This window comes from Hippopotamus amphibius, chromosome 4 (genome assembly GCF_030028045.1).
Source record: "Hippopotamus amphibius kiboko isolate mHipAmp2 chromosome 4, mHipAmp2.hap2, whole genome shotgun sequence".
Taxonomy (NCBI): domain Eukaryota; kingdom Metazoa; phylum Chordata; class Mammalia; order Artiodactyla; family Hippopotamidae; genus Hippopotamus; species Hippopotamus amphibius.
In genome coordinates, this window is record NC_080189.1 from 74,375,589 (window position 1) to 74,398,517 (window position 22,929).

The window sequence follows — 22,929 nt, forward strand, 5'->3', positions numbered from 1 at the left end:
CCGCTGGGGGAAGGGGTGGAGAGTCGGCGGCTCCGGCAGGGAGAGGCCGAGGGGGGTGGGGAGTCGGCCGGGCTCGCACCGCCCTGGCCCCGCCCCCGGCCCGCGCTGCCGCCCGCGCCGAGCGCCGCCGCTGTCAATCAAGGGCGAGTCAGCAGGGCTCGGGCGGAGAGAGGAGCTGCTACGCCACAGCCCAGCGGCGGCCATTCGCGGAAAAAGAGGCAGAGCCTGTGCCAGCTACAGCCTCCTCCGAGCCACCGCGGGCGGGCGGGACCGGCCTCTCCTCCCGCCTCGCCCCCACCCCCACCCACCTCTATCCCAGTGTCTCCGTCTGAGGGTTTGTCCTGTTAATGCGGGATGAGCGGTACGTATTCTCCACCCCCCTCGGTCTCCTTCGCCGCCTCCCTCCTTCCCTCCCTCTCCAGACCCTGCTCGGTTCTCCCCCCTCCCCCGGGGCCGCTGAGATGCTTTAAGGGGAGGAGGAGAGGGAGGGAGGGAATCAGGGGGAGGGAAGGAGGGTTGTGTTTTGTCTTAATGTCTGAGAGAGAACAACCTTCTGGGTGTTGCTCTGGAGCCGATGGGTCGGGTTTCAAACCACGTTTTGTGATATCCCCCTCCTCCCTTCCCTCCTTCTCCCCCACCCCCTGCCGGTGTGCGTGGATCGCGGGTTTATGGAGATTAATGTTCGGGGGGAGGGGGAGGAGAGGAGAGGGGGGAGACGAATAATAATAATCCTAATAACCTGTTGTCGTGTATGGGGGGGTTTGTTGCAGATCAGAAGAAGGAGGAGGAGGAGGAGGCGGCGGCGGCGGCGGCGGCAGCAGCGGCGATGGCTACAGAAGGAGGGAAATCCTCTGAGCCAGAGAATAACAATAAAAAACCCAAAACCTCAGGCTCCCAGGTAAAAGCAAACATATAAAAAAAAAATCATCACCAAACGTAAGGGGAAAGAGGGAGTTATGCCCTTTAAATGCCCAGAAGTGAAGAACAGAATAAAAATGTTTATCCACTCAAAGCATCTTTCTGAGAGTGAGGAAGTTAAACTGTAAATTCATAAAGATTTCACATGTTTGCGATATCGTTCTTTAGAATTTCACCAGGAACTCAGACTATAAGAAAAAGATGTGTATTTTCCCAAGGGCATTTTGAATTTAGGAAAATAACACTTCAAGAAAGTTTGTTAGAAATTTCCTTTTATTTAAACTTTATAGTGTGGATTCCGCTTCCTTATTCCTATATCTTACGGCTTTTGTTAATATTTATTTTGATTTCTGGCACTTCCTGAGTAAGTTCTGAAATGTAGAGCTGTCAAAATAAATAAATAAACGCCTCCCAACTACTGGCCTTCACTAAATCCGCCCACTTTTTTTTCCCCCTCTCCTTTACCATCCCATTTTGGGTAGGACTCTCAGCCCTCTCCTCTGGCTTTACTGGCAGCTACTTGCAGCAAAATAGGGACTCCTGGTGAAAATCAAGCAACTGGACAACAACAAATTATTATAGACCCAAGCCAAGGATTGGTGCAACTTCAAAATCAACCACAACAGCTAGAACTGGTAACAACACAACTTGCTGGAAACGCTTGGCAACTGGTTGCCTCCACTCCTCCTGCTTCAAAAGAAAATAACGTTTCTCAACCAGCTTCTAGTTCATCTAGTTCTTCCAGCAGTAATAACGGGAGTGCATCCCCCACAAAAAGTAAATCAGGTAATTCTTCCTCCCCTGGTCAATTTCAAGTTATACAAGTACAAAATCCAAGTGGTAGTGTACAGTACCAAGTGATTCCACAACTTCAAACAGTGGAAGGCCAGCAAATTCAAATCAATCCAACTAGTAGTTCATCTCTACAGGATTTGCAGGGCCAAATTCAGCTCATTTCTGCAGGTAATAATCAGGCTATACTCACGGCTGCTAACAGGCCAGCTTCTGGGAATATTCTTGCTCAAAACCTGGCAAATCAGACAGTTCCAGTCCAAATTAGACCTGGTGTTTCAATACCACTGCAATTACAGACCCTTCCTGGTACTCAGGCTCAAGTTGTAACAACCCTACCAATTAACATTGGAGGAGTGACTTTAGCTCTGCCGGTGATAAACAATGTGGCTGCTGGCGGAGGGACTGGACAGGTTGGCCAGCCTGCTACTACTACTGATAGTGGGACTTCTAATGGGAGTCAGTTAGTTTCCACACCCACTACCACCACTGCTTCTGCCAGTACTATGCCGGAATCTCCCTCCTCTTCCACTACCTGCACGACCTCTGCGTCAACATCTCTGACCAGCAGTGACACGTTAGTGAGCTCAGCAGATACGGGCCAGTATGCAAGCACATCAGCCAGTAGTTCTGAACGCACCATTGAAGATTCTCAAACACCTGCTGCTACTGAGTCTGAAGCCCAGAGCTCCAGTCAGCTTCAGTCTAATGGAATACAGAATACACAGGATCAATCAAATTCTCTTCAGCAGGTGCAGATTGTAGGCCAGCCTATCTTGCAACAGATCCAGATCCAGCAGCCTCAGCAACAGATAATTCAGGCTCTCCCACCACAGTCATTTCAGCTCCAGTCAGGGCAGACGATTCAGACCATCCAGCAGCAGCCTTTGCAGAATGTTCAACTTCAAGCAGTAAATCCGACTCAGGTGCTTATCAGGGCTCCAACTTTAACACCTTCAGGGCAAATCAGTTGGCAAACTGTACAGGTTCAGAATATTCAGAGTCTTTCAAATTTGCAAGTTCAGAATGCTGGGTTATCCCAACAATTAACCATCACCCCAGTGTCTTCAAGTGGTGGCACAACTCTTGCTCAAATTGCTCCTGTGGCTGTTGCTGGTGCCCCAATAACTTTGAATACTGCCCAGCTTGCATCAGTGCCTAACCTTCAGACAGTGAGTGTTGCCAACCTGGGTGCTGCAGGCGTTCAAGTGCAAGGAGTTCCAGTTACAATCACTAGTGTTGCCGGTAAGTTAACTGCAGTCTTTTCTCTTTAAAAATCCTTTTATACAGTTTTTAAATAACGATTGGTTATTGCTTTTCTTTGCTAACTCTTAGATTTGATGTAAACCTCCGAGGTAAACATAATTATAAGAAAGCGGAAATACACAGGAATACTATAATCACTATAGTAACTCTGTAATCATCAGTGACCCATTCACATTTATACTATTTAATGTTAGGTTTTATGTGTTAAATTTGTTATAGAGTTTTATGAAATTATTCTTCTGCGGAGCAAAACTTCCTAATTAGAATCATATTTTTTTGTAATTTAGAGATCAAATTTGTGTACACTTGAAGTTTTCTGAAAGAATGCTAGTCAGAATGATGTTTATATCTTCTTTAAGAGAAAGTAGGTTTAAAGCTGAAATAATAGTTGAGTCTGTTGCAGTTTTAATTCTCCTGTTACTCCTCATGCTTCTGCATCTTGTTGCCTGTGCTTTTGTATTTTATTATACACTGTCGTTTCCAACTAGATATCGATGTAGTTGAGAGATATAATTTTGAGTTGCAGATTGCTTCATTAACTTTTACGTCTACTTTTCTGCTAAAACGATTTGCTCAGGACTTTGAGTGACTAGTCCTTCACTTATAAAATTATATTTAAGTAAAATCTATGGTGGTTATGTTATTTATAGGAGTTTTTAGTGTCACATTAGTAGAAAGCAATTAAAAATGTAGACAATAAAATGTCACTAATTTAAATTTGTTGTGGTAAGGTCATTTTAAAACCAGTTATAAAGCAGTTATTTGTTATGTATGTAAATGGGTACTTTCCAAGTATTTGGAAAACCATTCTCATTAAGTATTTTAATCTTTTTAAATCAGTCTTTTTGCAGCTAATGCCGTTTGTTTTCTAGTAATTGAACACATTTCATTTGATTATGAAAACCTAGTTGTGGTTTTGGTGTCTTTGATACTTCAAGACCTCATTAGTTAAATTATTTCTGTTTTGATAATTGAATGAATAAGCATGTCACTTTTGAATGATCTTTCTTGAAACAAGTTTCAGATAAATTATGCTAGGGTTCTTGTTTTACAGTTACTACCTAAAGTAGGTGTATATATTTAAAATTTGGAAGTTGTCAGGTGGAACTCTTTGATTCAGGAGAACACAGATTACATGTTTTATTTAGATACCCATTGACTCTAAAACAGAGCTCTCCAACAGAATTTTCTGTGATAATGGAAATGTTCTATATCTGTTCTATCCAGTATGTTAGCCACTAGCCAAGTGTGGCTATTGAGCACTTAAATTGTGACTAATGCAACAGAGGGACTGAATTTTTCATTTTACTTGATTTTATTTAATTTTAATTTAAATAGCCACACATGGCTAGTGGCTCTTGTATTGAAAGCACAGTAACGTAGTCAGTGTTTTGAGTGGGGTACGCTTTCCCCTAAAACTATTACAGCACAATTATATGTGTGTTTCTATGGATTACAGTCTTTAGCTTGCTTTATTGCTACTCTTCTTCTAAACATTGACAATAAATTAAGTATTTCAGAAAAATGTCTGTTTTGGGTGGGTTGAATGACAGTTTGTATTGTCAAAGCAAAAATTATTTCACTTATATTTCATCTTGCCTATTAAGCATTACTTAGTGAATTATGATTAAGAGAATTGAATAATTTATAATTTAGGTTAGAAATAGTCAGTTTTTCTGTTCTCTCATTGTTATCAATTACGACCCAGAGTTTTTCCTTTGCCTGTTGTAAGGGTAAGCCAGTGCAACTTAGATTATGATCTTCTGACCGCCTCAGGTTCAGGATCCATTTTCTGGAACTATAATTTTTGAGGGGTGTGGTCAAGGAATTTGCCTTTTCAAACAAACTTTCCAGGTGATTGTGAATCTCATTTAAGTTTGAGAACCAAGAATCAAGTCGTCAGCAGTGAACTGTAAGGCAAAATATGGAAGTGATGGGTTTCAAGCCTAGTTCGTAAGTGCTTCAGAGAATGGATTTCTATGGCAAGTACAATTTATAGTTTTTATTCCACAAACATATTGACAAGCTATGTGTTTACCACTCCCAATAGGTGTGTTTAGTCCTGCATTTTCAGGGACAATTTTTTTATTTAAAGAGTTTATATGATGTGGGGGATACTTATGTGTATGAGGAAATTTGAACTTTATGAAGTTGGATTTTTTTTCTCCTGAAACCAAAGATCTTAAATTTTGTTGATTTTCTAATAGATATGCTCTGTCATTTTAAGAAGGTAGTCATGTTACAAAGACCAGAAATGTACCCTGATATCAGCGAGTCTGTGCAGTTAATCTGGGTCTAGTTGTTTGCAGATTTTACTTTACTTTCTAGCATAGCAGGTATTTGACAGGTGTTTGCTGGATTAAGGTATAAATGGTGGTGGAGAAGTAGCAATTTAGAATTGGGAGCAATACCCTGGAGTGGTTTTAATGGAGCTAAGGAAATAGCTCTTTTCTCATTAATTTCTTTTGGCTTTGAGATTTTAAGACATCAAGAGTGGTACACTTGGTACTTGAGCGTCTCTGGAAGGGAGAGAACGAGCAATAAGTGCCTGTATATCCCATTTATAAATGAGCCCTGGGAGTTCAGATTTTTTATTTTGTGTTCCATACACTCCTTAGTATTTTTTTGATTATTTCATGTGCCCCACCCCTGTAGAATGGTATTATTTAATTTATGGGAAATTTTTTGCTCTAAATATTCACAACAACTGTTACCAGGGCTTGAAAAAATTATTAGCTTTGACAGAATGTAATGGCTAGCTCCGGAGCAAGGGGCTAAAAGTTCTCCATCATCCATCTTCATGTTACTCTTCAGGAAGTTTAGGAAGGGTTCTGGATGATATGGATAGGAAAAGATAAATGGAAAAAAAATTATGCAAGGTAAATCGAATGAAACCAGTTTTTGAAGCTGGGGAGCTTCATACTTGTTTTTATGAAATAAGAATGTTAATGATATCTTACGGGGAACCTCTTTCGTTGATAATATATATTCAGCATAATGTGTTTCTGTGGTTTGGTCTCAGCTCGAAATCCTGAGTTCCAGGCTGAGCATCTAGCATTTAATCAGTTAGAATTCTGGGAGGAATTAAATACATGTACTCCTGCTACATACTTACTGTTTGTTTCCTTGTTAGTATTTGGAGTTTGACTTTGAGGAAAAAGCAGAAATCCTATTTTAAGAGCAAAGATAATAACTAAGCATACTGCTGGCTTAAGAACATCCTTTTTTTTTTTTAACTGAGAAGAGTAAATGATGTTTTCCTCAAAAAGAACTACCTGTTTGCACAATGTATTTTGGTAGCCAAAGAGCCCTAGATAAAATGAACTTTACGAGTTATTTCTCTTTAGTTAAAGAATTTAGAACACGTAGGGACCATTGGTTTCTAAATTTGTAATTAACTTGCATTGGCCAGCAATTTGATTTATTTTTGACCCTGATCATATATGGTAGTAGATCATGCTTGTGCTTGATAAATGAATATTTCTTTGTCAGCTTTAGTGGAAATTAATATTTTGTGCAAATTCTTACATAAGTTAGTTCAGACTTGAGGATAAAATATTGCTGGCTCTTCAAGAACTTTGTTTCTTACCTTCCTTTACTTCTTTGTGGATTTAAAATACAAAACCTAGGGATTAACAGAACTGGGAATAGGAGAGCCAGTTCTTCTTAATTGGTGAAAATGGAGACCAAAGGAAATAATCGACATTTATATTTAATTTAAAAACCTAATTTAATCCAGTAGACTCAACCTCTTACACCAAAATTTTTTCCAGAGCTAATAAAAGTAGAAAATTGACTAGAAGTTTAATACAAACATGGTTTTCCTTTGCCATATGTTGTCTTAATTTGGATTTCCCTAGTAGGCATCTTAAAATAACATATACACATGCATTATACACACGTATGTATATGTACATATATAAACATATATACATCTATTTGTGTGTATTCATATGCATGTCTCCTGTATTTGGTTATTTCTTTTTCCAGAGAAGTCAGGTTTACTCCCGTAATTTTATTTCTGTAAAATCTTCTAATACTATTTGTTACAGATTGGAATTCATTATAAGAAACTAATCTTGTGCCCTGTGTAAGTGATATGGGTTCTGAACTATGAAGTTGGTTTTACCGATTAGAAGATACATAGCATGACCTTCAAGATTTGTTGACTATGACATAACAATATCATTGCCTATTTTTAAGTTTTTATGGAAGATAAAAAAGTGCTCATTGTGGACTCACCTTAATTTTTTAAAAGGGCATCTTTGGGAGGGATTTCAGGATAGTGGAGCAAAGGAAAATGGAGTGTTAATCATCTGCTTTTCAAATCTAAATCAGGGAATATATAATAAGTAATACTTAAGAAATATCAGAGCAGGCATAAAAGCAAGTTGAAGAGAAAGAAAGGAAGCTTGATCAAGAAGGAAGATAGGGAAAAGTTGCTATACATAGATCTTGTACAAATAGCACAGATTTACAAAATGATAGAATTTTAGTTTGAGACGATCTTTTGAGATTATTGCTCACTAGTTGTAACCTTTTGTTATTGTTGCTAAAGTCTATTTATAAAGGAATTTTGTGTTTCTGTTGTTATAAGTGAAGAAATATGGATCAGAGGTTCTGGAGTGCGTGGAGTTGACATAGTAAGGATTGATAGTAAAAGGGGGAACCTGGCCTGATATCGGACTGTATGTATGTGTGGGCTCTCCTTACTCTTCTCATCTAGGTATAAGATAAGATTGGATGTTCCTAATGCTTGTCATTTTACCTAGTGAATGTGCAAATTGTGCAGAGGAAACCTGTTGCTTGTATAAGTATGTGTGATGAGATAAAGACTTACTGAAATTGTAGTTAACTAAGGTAACTTAGAATTGAGCATCCTTCCCCCTCCCTCATCCCTTAGTGTTATTTTAGAACTAAAGAAACTGAAGCCCAGGAAGGTTGAATGACTTTCTTGTACTGGCAAAGTGAGGGACTAGAATCTTGGCTTCTGCTCCAGTTGTCTTTCTCCTGTATTTCTGCCTTTGGTATCCAGATCTTTTGCTAGGTAATGAGTAAATGTAGCTGAGGTTTATGGATCAGAGAGGGAGAGTATCCAGCTTGAGTTGTCTTCTCCCAGATGGACTGTGTCTCTTGTCCCTGGATATTCAGCGTAAATATATTGAATACAATATTGGTGAAAAACACAATTCTCTCTGTCTCCTTGTTATTGAATTTAATGGTGAAACCCCAGTGGTACAATTTTGTCCTTTCTTGAAAGAGCAAATTCAGAACTAAAGAGATTTAGTAAATTCTATATGTAGGTGAGCAAGTTCTCAGGCTGTTGGGATACTATATGTTTTCCCAAACTGTAGTTAGAAATGGATTTTTTTAAATGAGATTTGAGGAAGAAAACAAACATTTATTGTTTTCCTAGTGTGTGTTAGGTGCTGAGCCAGGTATTTATATTGTCTCAATATATCCCACAGCGGGCTTCCTAGGTGGCGCAGTGGTTAAGAATCTGCCTGCCAATATATCCCACAGTATCTTTGGGATTATTGTGCCTATTTTATAGATAGCCTCACTTATCTTTGCTTATATGTGGAATCTTAAAAAAGGGTGCAAATGAACTTAAAACAGAAATAGAGTTACAGATATAGAAAACAAACTGATGGTTACCAGGGGGTGAGAGGGGGAGGGATAAATTGGGAGATTGGGATTGACATATACACACTACTTTATACATAGATAACTAATAAGGACCTACTGTGTAGCACAGGGAACTCTACTCTGTAATGGCCTATATGGGAAAAGAATCTACAAAAAAGTGGATATATGTATGTGTATAACTGATTTACTTTGTGGTACGCCTGAAACTAACACAACATTTTAAATCAACTATACTCCAATAAAAATTAAAAATCTGCCCCCCAGTAAGTGGTAGGGCAGTAAGTAAGATGGTTTAAAGTCTCTTATCCCTAGATGTTCATAAAACATAAGGTAAAAGGATAAGTCTACGGATAAAGGCTGTTTTTCACCCTTTTGTATCTGTTGTATACTTAAATCCCTTAAGGGTAAGCAGTTTTGAAAATTGAAATACTGACTATGCAGTTAAGGTTTCTTCTAGCCCTAACAATGTGGCATTGATGGACAGTTATGACTGAAAGTAGTGGAAGAAATGGTGACTAGAAGCTGCATGGAGATCTCCACGTTAAACTCAGATTTTAAAATAGTTTATGTGGACGATAGAATGAAGGGTATAGTGTTAAGAATGAAAACAAAAAGCAATGTGACGTTTTAAGAATGTCAGTTAAGCAGAAGCTTATAATAAAGTCAGGCTTTTAAAATTCTTTCAAACAACTTATAAGGGTTTAAATCAAAGAGACGCTTATTGCTTGAGCAAAATGGTGTAATATGGAGAAAAGGCAGAGCTTCTCCACTCTGCTTCTGTTAACCAGAGAGGAAAATACAGTTCCAGCTGAAATGACTAGAGATGTAACTCTCTCTGAGATGCTTATTCAAGGTAAGTGGGGAGGTAGGGGACACTGAGTTGCTCTTTGAAAGTCAGGATGATCCGACGAATGCTATCCTAAGGTCAGAAGGAACTTTCAAGTTTCATTTCAGGCCATATCAGTAACTTAAAAATTATGCAGCATGGAAAAATTGATCATGAATAAGCACCTCACTTTTTGAAAACATCCCACACTACAGACAAATGAGCTTGATAATCGTCCTTAGCAAAGTCCTTGAATGAATTATGGAGTAGTTGACCTCTGAACATTTAAAAGAATTCAGGGATCTTTGGGAGTCAGTATGGGTTCACGAAGGAACTAGGTTCATAAATTCTTTCTTTAGGATCTCCAGATGAGTATACAAAGGAAATAACATCAATACAGTGTATCTTGATTTCAGTGTTGATAGTCAGGATTTCTTTAAAGGCTCATACCTGGTTGCTGTATTATATGAAAAATGTTGAGTATCTCAGTGGAAGTCTCCGGTATTATGGCATGGGGTTCTCTCCTTGATGCAGTTCTGTTGAACACTTTTTTCAAATTTCATACTGAAGAATGACCTATTTACTGAATTCAAAGATGAGACAAAGCTGGGAGATGTTGCTAATAATTGTGATAGGGCATAGAATTGAGATGCCAAGTGATCTTAATAGACTAGAATGCTGGGCCAGAATTTGCAACATAAATATAACAGGAAAGATGCTCTATTTAAAGTTTGGGGTTGGGGGCAGGATTGTATACCTACAAGGTGGAAAACATGGCTTGGCAACGGGACGTGAAAATGATTTGAGATATATTGGCTTGATATGAACTAAGAGTAAAGCTCCTGTACTTTGTGCTCATCAGACCATTTCTGCAATATTGTGTACAGTAGTGGGTGTAGCACATTTTAAATGGGACCGTGACAAACTGGCAGGCATATCAAGAAGCGTTCCCAGGATGAAGATTGTGGAAAACATTTAATACTAGCAATAATCAGAGAGAGGGGGGTTATTATTAAAAGAAAATTAGAGAAAGTGTGACAGCTTTGGATATATGAAGAGCAAGGGTGACTGCTTTGGATATATGAAGAGCTGTTTTTTGTTGTTGTTTTTGTTTTTTAATCGATAAAGTTCTGTTATGTTTTGGCCCTGGGAAACTGGTAGAATAAGTGTATATAAACACACATGAACTAATGCTGTACAACAATGGAATGGTTTATTTCATGAAGTAGTGATCTTCCCATTGTTAGAGGCTGGGTGTCCATCTATCAGAGATGCTAAAATATATTATAATTTCCTGTATTGTGTAGAAGGTTTGATTCGATAATCTGTGAGTCTTCTAATTCTAAAATTTAGGATTCTATGAATATTTGAGTACATAGTTCTATTCTGGGTACTTCTACCCAGCATATGGTGAGAGTTCTCTGTAAGTCTTGTTTAAACTTACATGATTGACTAAGTAGGAATTTGGTTGGGTGTGGGGGTGGGTTGAGGGTCACATTTACCATTTTTCTTATTTTTATAAAGACAATATAATTAAGATAAATTCTATTAAGAAATAAATGCAATACTTTAATTCATAAATTAATAGATTTTTGTTCTTCATTATTTGTTAGACTTAGTGATTGTGCTTTTAGATGTTTTTTTTCTATGTCATTTGCACTTCTATTGGGTGACTACCAAAGCATTAGTATTTTTAAAATACACTAAAGTTCCCAACATTGAATTTGTAGTTAGGATATTTTATCTCAGTAGCTCTTTAACCATAGTCATGTTTCTGATAATGCCACTTTAGTATGAACAATGTGATTACTTTTTCTTGAGTGGACTTGGAGAGCGGTTGGAAAATCCAGGATCCTGATGGAGTTCAAACTCTGGGAAGCACTCAGAGCTTCAAATTTGTTAATTTACCCAGTGGAGTAAACAATCCAGTAGGTCTTTCTTTTTGACTCAGAATATCTAGCACATAGGTGCTTTTAAAAGAATATTTGAGGCTCGAGACCCTTTTGAATAGGACAAGTAATAATACAGATATATGAAGGTTCTCTTTGCCTTAGGTATGGTAATAAAGTTAGGAGTAGGGATTATCTGAGCTTAATGAGAGATGCTGTTCAAGTAGTAGGTTTATTATTACTGCAGATGTATGTACTGAGAGGCTTCTTAGATCACAGGTATTTTGTGTTCTTTTAGGTGATCATCAGTCAGGTGCAGCCAGAAGAGGAGACACAGGAGAGGCCCAAGAAAAAAGTTTATTAAACACACAGGTCCTAGAGAGACAGTCAGTGTGCACTGAGAGGGGGTCACATGAGAGGTGATGCCAAAGGAGCTGGCTCAGCCTAGCAGGTGGGGAGCAGAGAGAGCAAGAACCCCTGTGCAGGTGCTTTTATTGGGGGATCAGGGTGTGAGTGGATTTCATTGGTGTGTTTAAATGTTGCTCCGTCACAGTCGGGGGGAAGATAGGAAGGGAACCTTGTGGCAGGAGTCACCCTTATCACACTGGTGCACCTGATTGCTTGCGTGGGGTGCTCATGGCCTGCTTGTGGGGTGTTGAGGCAGCAGGGGAAAATGGCGTTTTAAAATTTATAGAACAACAGCATTAGGAATTAGAACTCATATTTTTGTTGGGGGTGCTGCTCTCCATTAGCTGTTCCATCCTGGGCAAACATATTATAATTAGAGCTTTAATCCTTTTTTCATTTGTAAAATAGTGCTATTAATTCCTTCTCTTTTTACCTCATAGAGCTACAAAGGTCAGGTGAGATAATGTGTATAAGAAAGCTTTGGATATTGTAAAGAAAACTATAATATATATGGAAGTTGGTAACCTGGTAAAAATCTCTGCATAACAGCTCTCACCCAGTAGAAGAATGTGAAGTAGTGAAGTGGGAAGTGAGTACTTTTCGATATAGATATTAGCTTGAGTTAAAGATGAGAAGTAAAAGAGAGATCTGTAATAAAAGAAATATCAGAAAGTCTTGGTGAAGTGCTGTTAAGGATATGGGGAGGGGTGTATCTACAGGTGGAGAAGAAGCAGTGTTTTTCAGTGTAGTAAGAACTAAATTTCTGCTGCATGCTGTCTGTGTAAGCTCTGAAAGTACTTGCCTGTCTAAAAGGGATACTTATGTTGGGGAGATAAGGCTTCCATACATGAAACAATTTTATGGCTGCTGCAATTGCATGTAAGAGTTTATACTTAAGTGCTGGGTTTTGAGGTGTGGAAAATGACTGGGAGAGCTCAGAGACAAGTGAGATCAGTGGTTTGCAGTAAACAAGGAAGGCTTTCTGTGGTGAAGCTTGGTTTGGGAAGTGGATATTTGAAGCTTTGAGGGTAGAGAGGTGAAGAGAGAGAATATCTTGAGCCAAGCAGCTGAACTTGAAATGAGAAGGTGAAAGCCCTCGCATGGAAGCTTATAGCTAACACAGGGAGTTGTGTTCTCTCATCTGTGTGCTCCATAGAGGCATAGTGGTCTCACAGAGTAGCTCAGGGCATGCCCAGTAGCCAGCCTGCCACCCTGCTTCACCCAGAGTTGTGTGTTTATTGGATTGTGTGCTTACCTTTTGTTTGAAGAAGAGATTCTGCCAAAATAGTGTTTGAAAAATATGAATCTAGTGGATGGAAGGGATTGAATGGAAAGTTTTGCAGATGATATTGTTAAAGCATTTCTCTATAGATAAAAGAGTGTGGAGAAGTTAGAAATTAGGAGTCCAGCAGAAAGGATGTTGTAGGAGTAATTTAGCAAGAATACACAGTGGTCTTGAGAAAGGCTATGTCAGTGAAGTTGCCTAATACAAAAGACAGGTTGTTGAACCTCTGTTAGTACACTGATTGGTGATGTAAAATAAGTGTTAAGGGATTAAGTAAAAACATCAGGTTTGCTGATTCCTTTACTCTGTATCAAGTATGGTAATAGGCGTTGAGAAACTAAAGGTGAAGTGAGACAAATTTGCCTCTCACAGAATGATATTACCTATTGTGGAGACATACCATATCTTTTAGCTTCCAAGATATACTTTTTTCTTTTTTTTTTTTTGTAACATTTTAACATCTTGGAAATTGAAATCCACCTTACAATCAAAGGCATGTTATAGTTTAATTAGCAGAATTTTTTTTCTTTCTTATGATCACTTGCATCGTAGACTTAATGGAATATGATGAATATGTAGTTGGTTAAAGTACAACGTGGCATTCGGTTTATAAAGGCTGTGAATGACGTGTTATAGAAGCCGAGAGGAAGGAAAAACTCGCGCTGCTTGTAGAGTTCTGGGAATGTTTTCATGGGCAAGTACTATCTGAGCTGGGCCTTAAAGGATAACTAAAGAGTTTGCAAGGTTGGGATGAGAAGGGCCATTTCAGGTTATGTTGGATTTTACATGTTGGAAATTCAGTTAAGGAGTCTTATATAAACAATGCAAAATTCAGGGTTAGATCAAGGAATATTAGTTTACATTGAAGGTGAATTGTAAACCAATAAGCAGGAGCTGTGTCTTACGTGTATGTTTTTTTCTGTTTCACGTATCAATGAACATTACTCAGTACGAATAATCCTGATACTAAACTAGGGGAAGACATACAGGTGGAGAGCTTTGATTTCATAGGAGAATGGGATGGATAGATCCTTGGGATAGATTCAAGATGCCTACTTGAAAAAGAGTAGGAGTTTATGATTATAAAAGGAAAAGTGATTAGTAACATGAGATAAAAGAGGAACTTATACATCTGATTGTTTCATACGTTTTGAGAGAGAGTTGCAGGTGAGAATCTTAGCAGTGAGGGGAAGTTTTGGGGTGAAATCAAAGTTATTTAAAGTCTCCAGGTTGTTCCTGTCTTTCAGAAGTTATCATGTAGGTGCCTGATAATGTGGCCAGTCAGAGAGGGTTTAGTACAGTTCTGTAAATAATGAGTCAAGTCACCACAGCTTTTTGTTCACAGAAGAGGAGCTGCTTTTGCACAGAAGTATAGGAACCAGATAGTGATGTGTGGTAAGTGGGTACCTGTGCCTGGTGTGCGGTTGGGGGAGAGGGTGGAGAATCCTTGTTGTAGTTGAGGGTGTCTAGGCCAGGGACTTGAGGGAGGAGAGGGAAGAGGCAGATGCTAGATGTATATGATGAGGAGTACTAACTAGATTTATATAGGATAAATAATTACATTTAAAGGCATTTGTAAATCCTGCGCATTTTCCCATGTATTTAAATCTACATGTGAACCAATTTGAGACACTAACATTTGACAGATACTTGTCATAAATACTACAAACTATGATAATATGCTTGTTGAAGGAGTAATTTAATTATTTGTTTTATAAATAATTAAATTGACTTTGTTTTATACTTTTATAAAGTTAAAGCACATTGTATTTTTATTTCTAGAATTTCTCTCACCTTTTGTCCTCATTGGTAGGATGTCAGTACTTAAATTGATTTTAATGTTAGGGCAGGTAAATAGTTTTAGTAACCTCTTGATAGACTTTCATCCATTTCGTGGACTCCCTGCTGGCAGACTGCATCCATAAATTCAGTCATCAAATTGGTACCCAGCATCTGTATTGTGAGGCTTGATATGTTCCTTATGAGGCTGAATAGCATGGGGCTGAACTCCCACTTCCATAATGTTCTAACAGGGAAAGAAATCGTTCTGTTTTCTTTCATGAATGAAACAAAAAGTAAAAGTGTTCTTTAACCCTTAGTATTTGTTTTATATTTGAACTCACATTTACTGCATGTTTATAGTATACCAGATGCTGTATGCAGCACTTGATATATTAACTCATTTACTCTTTAGAACACCCTATAAAGTTAAATATTGTCAGGTGCAAAAACTGAAGCCTAGAGTGGTAAATAATTTGCTCAGGGCCACCTAATCCAAACACATTCTGTCTCTAGAACCCTGGCACCATTAACACTTATGGCCTCTCACCATATCTTCCCTATATACTGCAGTGTGTTTCCTGTGATGAATTGTGAAAACAATTCATTGTCTCTTATGTTCAGACATTGTGCTAAAGTATATATATGTTAACTCATTTAATTTTGGCAGTCCTGTGAAGGTAATGATGGTGACCTCAGTTTTTAGAACAGGAAACCAAGGCTGCCAGTGGTTAGTATCTTGGTCGAAGGCATACAGCCAGATTTTAGGCAGCTAGTAAGTGAAAATACTTTATAAGGCTGGTCCAGGTGAAAAGGACTGTCTTTCCAGTTAAGCAGTATGATTTTAAGTTATCTTACTGTAATGATTGTAGTATTTCAGTAAGTCACTGATTCCTCTATCTTTAGGTGAGCACTCTATCGCCATTTGGGGCACAGGGCATATGTGCCACAGAGAGAATTAGAATAAAAAAAGGTTTTACTACTTTGTGGTTTCCTGTGTTGATAGGGAATTTGAGGCTAATAAGAACATTTCCTTTACTAAACATATGTGTACCATAAACCAATTTTGAATGTTTTGAAAAACAGATTCCAAGAATATAAGCCATAGAGACGTCTTATATTTTGTTTTCATTAATATTTGTAAACTATTAATATTAGTATTTAATATGTTAATTTTATATTTTGTATTCTGATTATATTACTAAATTATTATTAAATATAATCAGAATATATTGATAATTAATGTCTGTTATATTTATACACACTAATATTTAATTATATTAATTTAAAATTAATAAAATTATCAAGTATACCAAAAAGTGTATACTTCATGAGGCCTGTATTTCATGACTTGCTTCTTGATTAGGATGTGACGTGTTAGTATAGATATAAATTTATCTACTTTCTGAAGGAAATATCGTTAAGAAATGACTGTAAGAAAATCCAAAGATCAGGAGAATTATATGTATAGAATTTGTGTTCTTTAGATAATCCTGTATGTCATTTTTATGTAGCATTAACTCATTTGACAGGGATGGTGCTATAACTTTATTATTGTTGCTTAGGGGATAAATAATAAACAAGATTTATTTGAATATCTGCCACTATATACCACACATTATTCTACATGCTGCGGAAACAAAACAGGCATGTTCTTCTTTACTCATGGGGCCTATACTTTGTAATTTTGGATTGGCTAAAAAGTTCATTCGGTTTTTCCATAAGATGGCTCTAGTAGTGCTTAGCTGTCTTTTAACTTCTTTTGAAACAATTTTGTTAGATTGTATTGTGACAGCTGTCATATCAGTGTGCATTCTTAAAAATTTATCAAAATTGGTGAATTTTTGTGTAGCCATTTTAATATTGAAGATGGAAGGAAAAACATTTTCAGCACATTATGCTTTATTATTTCAAGAAAGGTAAAAACGCAACTGAAATGCAAAAAAAAGATTTGTGCAGTATATGGAGAAGGTGCTGTGACTGATCACTTCAAAAGTAGTTTGTGAAGTTTCTTTCTGGAGATTTCTTGCTGGAGGATGCTCCATGGTCAGGTAGGCCAGTTGAAATTGATAGCAGTCAAAGCGATACATTAATTGAGAACAGTCAACATTGTACCAAGTGGGAGATAGCCGCCATATTCAAAATATCCAAATCAAGTGTTGAAAATCATTTGCACCAGCTTGGTTATGTTAATTGCTTTGATGTTTGGGTTCCACATAAGTTAAGCAAAAAAAACCCTTCTTGACCGTATTTCCGCATGCGACTCTCTACTGAAATATAACAAAAACGTTCCATTTTTAAAACAAATTGTGACAGGCGATGAAAAGTGGATACTGTACAAAAGTGGGATGGAAGAGATGTGGGGCAAGTGAAATGAACCACCACCAACCACACCAAAGGCTGGTCTTCATCAGAAGAAGGTGATGTTGTGTATATGGTGGGATTGGAAGGGAGTCCTCTATTATGAGCTCCTTCCAGAAAACCAAACAATTAATTGCAACAAGTACTGCTCCCAATTAGACCAACTGAAAGCAGCACTTGATTAAAAGTGTCCGGAATTAGTCAACAGAAAATGCATAATCTTCCATCAGCATAACGCAAGACTACATGTTTCTTGGTCACCAGGCAAAAACTGTTACAGCTTGGCTGGGAAGTTCTGATTCATCTGCCACATTCACCAGACATTGCACCTTCGGATTTCCATTTATTTCAGTCTTTACAAAATTCTCATAGTGGAAAAAATTTCAATTCTCTGGAAGACTGTAGAAGGCACCTAGAACAATTCTTTGCTCAAAAAGATAAAAAGTTTTGGGAAGATGGAATTATGAAGTTGCCTGAAAAATGGCAAAAGGTAATGGAATAAAATGGTGAATGCGTTGTTCAATAAAGTTCTTGGTGAAAATGAAAAATGTGTCTTATATTTTTACTTTAAAACCAAAGGCACTTTTTGGCCAACCCAATGTGTGAGTTTTGTTTTATATCAATCTTAGGTTATTGCTATTTTTAGTAGATGAGAAAAATCAAGGCTCAGAAAGGTTAAATAATTTTCCCAGCGTTACAGAATTAACACATGGGGATATTGGGGGAAAGAACCCAGGTTCTACCTAGACTCAAAATTATTGTTGTTGTTTCATTGTAAGTCCTTGGGGCCGAGGAAGTTGTTTCCATGAAAAGTTTTTAAAGGTTTTTTGTTTGTTTGTTTTATCCTCAATTTTAAAGTAACAAAATACCAAAGAGAATTAAAGACCGATTTACATTTTATAAGAGATCGATACACCAGAGTAAATTTATAGTATGAGAATAAATTTAGTTTAGTCTGTATTTTCAAAAGACGTGATTGAGTTAATTTTGTTTATCTGTAAGTTTGTGTGTGTGTGTATACACACTCATGTATATACATTTATTCATTAGAAACATATTGAGTAAAAACTTAAGGGAATTTATTGTATTGTTCTCCTAACCCTACCCTATAATTAAGGATACCAGCCCATTTTGGGGTAATCCTAAAAAGCATACCTCATACTCCAGTCTCACCCCAAGTCACAAAGAAAACTTGATTGTTGAAATCAAAGTATTCAGATAGCTCTCAGTGCTTTTAAAGGGATTCATTGGCGGCTGTCTGAGCTGGCAGTGATAACTATGTATAATTTTCAAACTGGAAGGCAAACATGTTTCATTCCATAAGCAGTTTGTGATGAGTAGAGGTAACTGACATATTTAAAAAAAAAGAGCTATTTGCTGGTAACATGTTATCTCTTCCATTAAATAGTCATATCACCTTAGGGAATGGACGTCTTGGATTTTTCCTTTGGTTGCAATGAAATATTTGTGTATGTGTGTATTTTGTAAAGTAAAATATTTGAGGTATTTTTGTTTAGTGTTAAAACTCTATAATTTTAAGCACAAATGTGTGGAAACCAAATTATGCTTAAATTTTATTTCAGTGAGCCAAGAGGAAAACTCAGGAAAAATATCATTTAACAATATTTCTAGTTTTGAAATCAAATTGATTACTTTTTGGAGTAAAACTGTGAATATGTCAATATTTTAAAAAGTGTGAGGTGTTGTTTTTGTTTTGGCAAATCTTTGAAGCCAAATCTAATATTGACTCTAATGCTGTTGCCCTTTAAAGAAGGTTATTCATCTGGGTTTTAGTCATTACTAAGGATTTGCAGAATTTTTTTAGAAGATGATTTTCCTGCCATCTTTTTAAACTAGATGCCCAGCCATCAGCAACAGCAAAGGTGAGGGCCAGGGCCCTAAACCTTGGGCGTTCAGATTGCCCTCTGGGACCTCATCTGACTACTCAGAATGCCCTTTCCAGTGGATATAGACATTGAAGATGCGTGGTCAAAGACCAGCTGCCCTTTAAGCCAGGGAGTATGCTTGCCTAGGCCTGAGCTTCTCTGGCGAACAAGCAGCATCAATAGCCCTGTGAGAGTAAATACTGCCACAGTGGCTTTGCAGAGAACTCTCTTATGGAGTATCACCTCCTAACCTTTCCAACAGCTAGTTAGTTCCTGATCTTCAGACTAGAGATTTTACTGTAGTCTTTGCTGTCTTTGTGCTTTCCAACTTTCCAGTAACCATCCCAACCCACATAACCATTTTATCACCTTAGCACCTCATGACTTAGATTTCTAGCCAGCCTGCCCCATGGACGATAGTGTAAAATCTACAAGTTCAGAAGAGTTAGGTGGATCTTTGTATCTCAGTTTCAAAGGAGAAAATGTCTTACTTCTTATTCTAGAAGGTGAGGAATATGACAGCTGATTTGTAGTCCAAAGAGATCTCATGAGAGCATTTGTATTTTCATCTGCTTGAACTTTAGAATTTTCTGCTTTTGGGATATTAAAGCAAGGAGAACTCCATTTTCAGCCTCACAACTACTGGCAAAGGGGAGTTTAATATAGATTCCAGCTGCTACCTTGGGAAGAAAGTACTTTCAATGCTGGATTGTGCTGATGTCAAGATGTGTTTGTAGAATGACTTCTAAGAGGGATTTTTTTTTTTTAAAGCTCTTTATTGGAATATAATTGCTTTACACTGTTGTGCCAATTTTTGAGGTACACTAAAGTGGATCAGCTGTATTTATACATATATCCCCATATCCCCACCGTCCCACGACTCCCTCCCACCCTCCCTATCCTGGCCCTCTAAGTCATCACCCATCATGGAGTTTATCTCCCTATGTTATGCGGGAACTTCCCATGAGCTTTCTATTTTACATTTGGTAGTGTATATATATTAATGCTACTCTCTCACTTCATCCCAGCTTCCCCCCGCCCCTGCTGTGTCCTCTAGTCTGTTCTCTACATCTGCATCTTTATTCTTGCCTTGTCATTGGGTTCATTAGTACCATTTTTTTTTAGATTCCATGTATATGAGTTAGCATACAATATTTGTTTTTCTCTTTCTGGCTTACTTCACTCTGTATGACAGACTCCACCTCATTACACATAACTCAGTTTCATTCTTTTTTATGGCTAAGTAATATTCCATTGTATATATGTGCCACATCTTCTTTATCCATTCATCTGTTGATGGGCATTTAGCTTGCTTCCATGTCCTGGCTATTGTAAATAGTGCTGCAGTGAGCATTATGGTACATGTTTCTTTTTGGATTATGGTTTTCTCTGAGTATATGCCCAGGAGTGGGATTACTGGGTCATATAGTAGTTCTATTTTTAGTTTTTTAAAGAACCTCCAAATTGTTTTCCATAGTGGCTACCAACTTACATTCCCACCAACAGTGCAGGAGGGTTCCCTTTTCTTCACACCCTCTCCAACATTGATTGTTTCTAGATTTTCTGATGGTGCCTATTCTGACCTGTGTGAGGTGATACCTCATTGTGGCTTTGACTTGCATTTCTCTAATGATTAGTGATGTTGAGCATCTTTTCATGTGTTTGTTGGCCATGTGCATGTCTTCTTTGGAGAAATGTCTATTTAGGTCTTCTGCCCATTTGTGGATTGGTTTATTTGCTTTTTTGATATTAAGCTGCATGAGCTGCTTGTATATTTTAGAGATTAATCCTTTGTCAGTTGCTTTATTGGCAAATATTTTTCCCATTCTAAAGGTTGTCTTCTTGTCTTGTTTATGGTTTCTTCCACTGTGCAAAAGCTTTTAAGTTTCATTAGATCCCATTTGTTTCTTCTTGATTTTATTTCCATTATTCCAGGAGGTGGGTCAAAAAGGATCTTGCTTTGATTTATGTCATAAGAGTGTTCTGCCTATGTTTTCTTCTAAGAGTTTTATAGTGTCTGGCCTTACATTTAGGTCTTTATGAGAGGGATTTTTTAAAATTAAATAATGATAAAACAGTATTTTTTTAAAGAAATGATTTTCAAAAGAAATTTTGAATATAATACTTGCTTGGATTTCACTTGGTAAAGTTAATTTAAGTTTATAGAAACACTTTTAAAAGTACCGTTTTGTGGTACTGTTGGACTCAGTGACCAGAACAAGGATGCAGATACAGAGAATGGACTGGAGAACTCGAGGTATGGGAGGGGGCGGGGGGTGAAGGGGAAACTGAGACGAAGCGAGAGAGTAACACAGACATATATATACTACCAACTGTAAAATAGTCAGTGGGAAGTTGTTGTATAACAAAGGGAGTCCAACTCGAGGATGGAAGATGCCTTTGAGGACTGGGGCGGGGAGGGTGGGGGGGGGCTTGGGGGGGGCGTCAAGGAAGGGAGGGAAGATGGGGATATGTGTATAAAAACGGATGATTGAACCTGGTGTAACCCCCCCCCCCAAAAAATAAATAAATTAATTAATTAATTAAAAAAAAAAAAAAGTACCGTTTTGGGAATCATGTCTTAAAAAGGTTTTCTGAGATCTAGCACTGAACTATTATACAGAAGTTTAAAAAAATAAAGAAAATTGTGCCTTCAAATACCACTTAGGAGCACCCCAGTAAAGGATTTGTTTATTTATTTTATGTTATTAAGAATTCTACATGCTCTTCAATATGTTAGCCCAGTTGTTACAGTAAAGGCCATTGAACACTCAATTCTCATTGGTTAGGAATAGCTAACTATTTGTTTCTGCATAATAATACTATAGGTTTAACATAAAATGAAGGTGATATTGTGGTGCTGGTAAGATGGAGATGGACAGGAATCAAGATCTGCCCTAAGTCCCCTGATCTACCAGGTACTGTCTGTGTTGTGGGGATGGCCTTTAGCGTTTTGGAACCTTAGTTGTAATCACCTGTAAACAAAGATAACAAAATGCCTACCTACTAAACTGGGTTTTTCTGAGGATTAAACGGAGTAGCATGTGAAAATGTTTTGTAAATATCAAAGCACTAAGTGGATGTAAACTATTATTAATTGTTATAAATTTAGCCTTACTCTTTTCTTCTAAATTAGTATATGTATGTGTTTAGCATTTTGCAGTCTCATTTTCTATTACATGTTCATTTTTGTATCTGCAACATATAGTGCAGTTCTGGTAACATAGTAAGGATTCAATAAATATCCAGTAGAAAGAAGTAAGACTTCTCTGTTACTTAGCTTAAATGGGTGTGTTAACTATGGTTTTTAACTTTCTGTTTTCTGATGCTTTGACATCTGCGGCCTCACTGACCCTGGAGGGGACTGCCCTTTCCAGGGTTAACAAGTTCTTAGAAATAGTAAACAACTCCACCTTGAGTGTGCTTTTCAAATACAAACCACTCCAGAGCCCATTTCCCACCCACATCCTTTATGGCCCTCATACTTTAGGCCAGTACCTACCTGCTCTAATCACAGGGCCAGGTACCAGACAACAGAGGATGACCCTCATGCCCCAGAGTCCTTTGAAATTATTCAAACTGACCAATCCTAAGCCTATTTTCCCTGCCTCACGCCTCTTCCTTTTTATAGAAACCACAATAAAGGCTCTTGTCCACAATTCCTCTCCATCCTTCTGCCTCCTGATTCACCCTGGTGCTCCCTGTGGTGTGCCCCCTCCTCTTGGTAACTGAATAACAAGTTATCTTTTCATTGGCAATCTTCTCATCTTACTATATCTCAAATTTTCCATTAATACATTATAATTTAAAATAGACTACTAACTTATTTTTTAATACTTATGGCAAAGAGTCTTATTACAAAGAAATAAT

At 37.6% G+C, this 22,929-nt stretch overlaps 1 protein-coding gene across 5 annotated transcripts in view; it reads left to right on the top strand.

The window, feature by feature from the left end:
* Positions 1-212: 212 nt before the first annotated feature.
* SP4 (Sp4 transcription factor) overlaps positions 213-22,929 on the top strand; it is a 71,316-nt gene continuing 48,599 nt past the window's right edge. For 3 of the 5 annotated variants that reach the window (XM_057733672.1, XM_057733668.1, XM_057733671.1), the window contains exons 1-2: positions 752-898; positions 1,401-2,955. In XM_057733672.1, the coding sequence (XP_057589655.1) occupies positions 752-898; positions 1,401-2,955 (1,702 nt within the window). Of the gene's footprint in view, positions 362-751; positions 899-1,400; positions 2,956-22,929 lie in introns of those variants that run through there. The other 2 variants (XM_057733669.1, XM_057733670.1) reach the window with 2 other exon arrangements.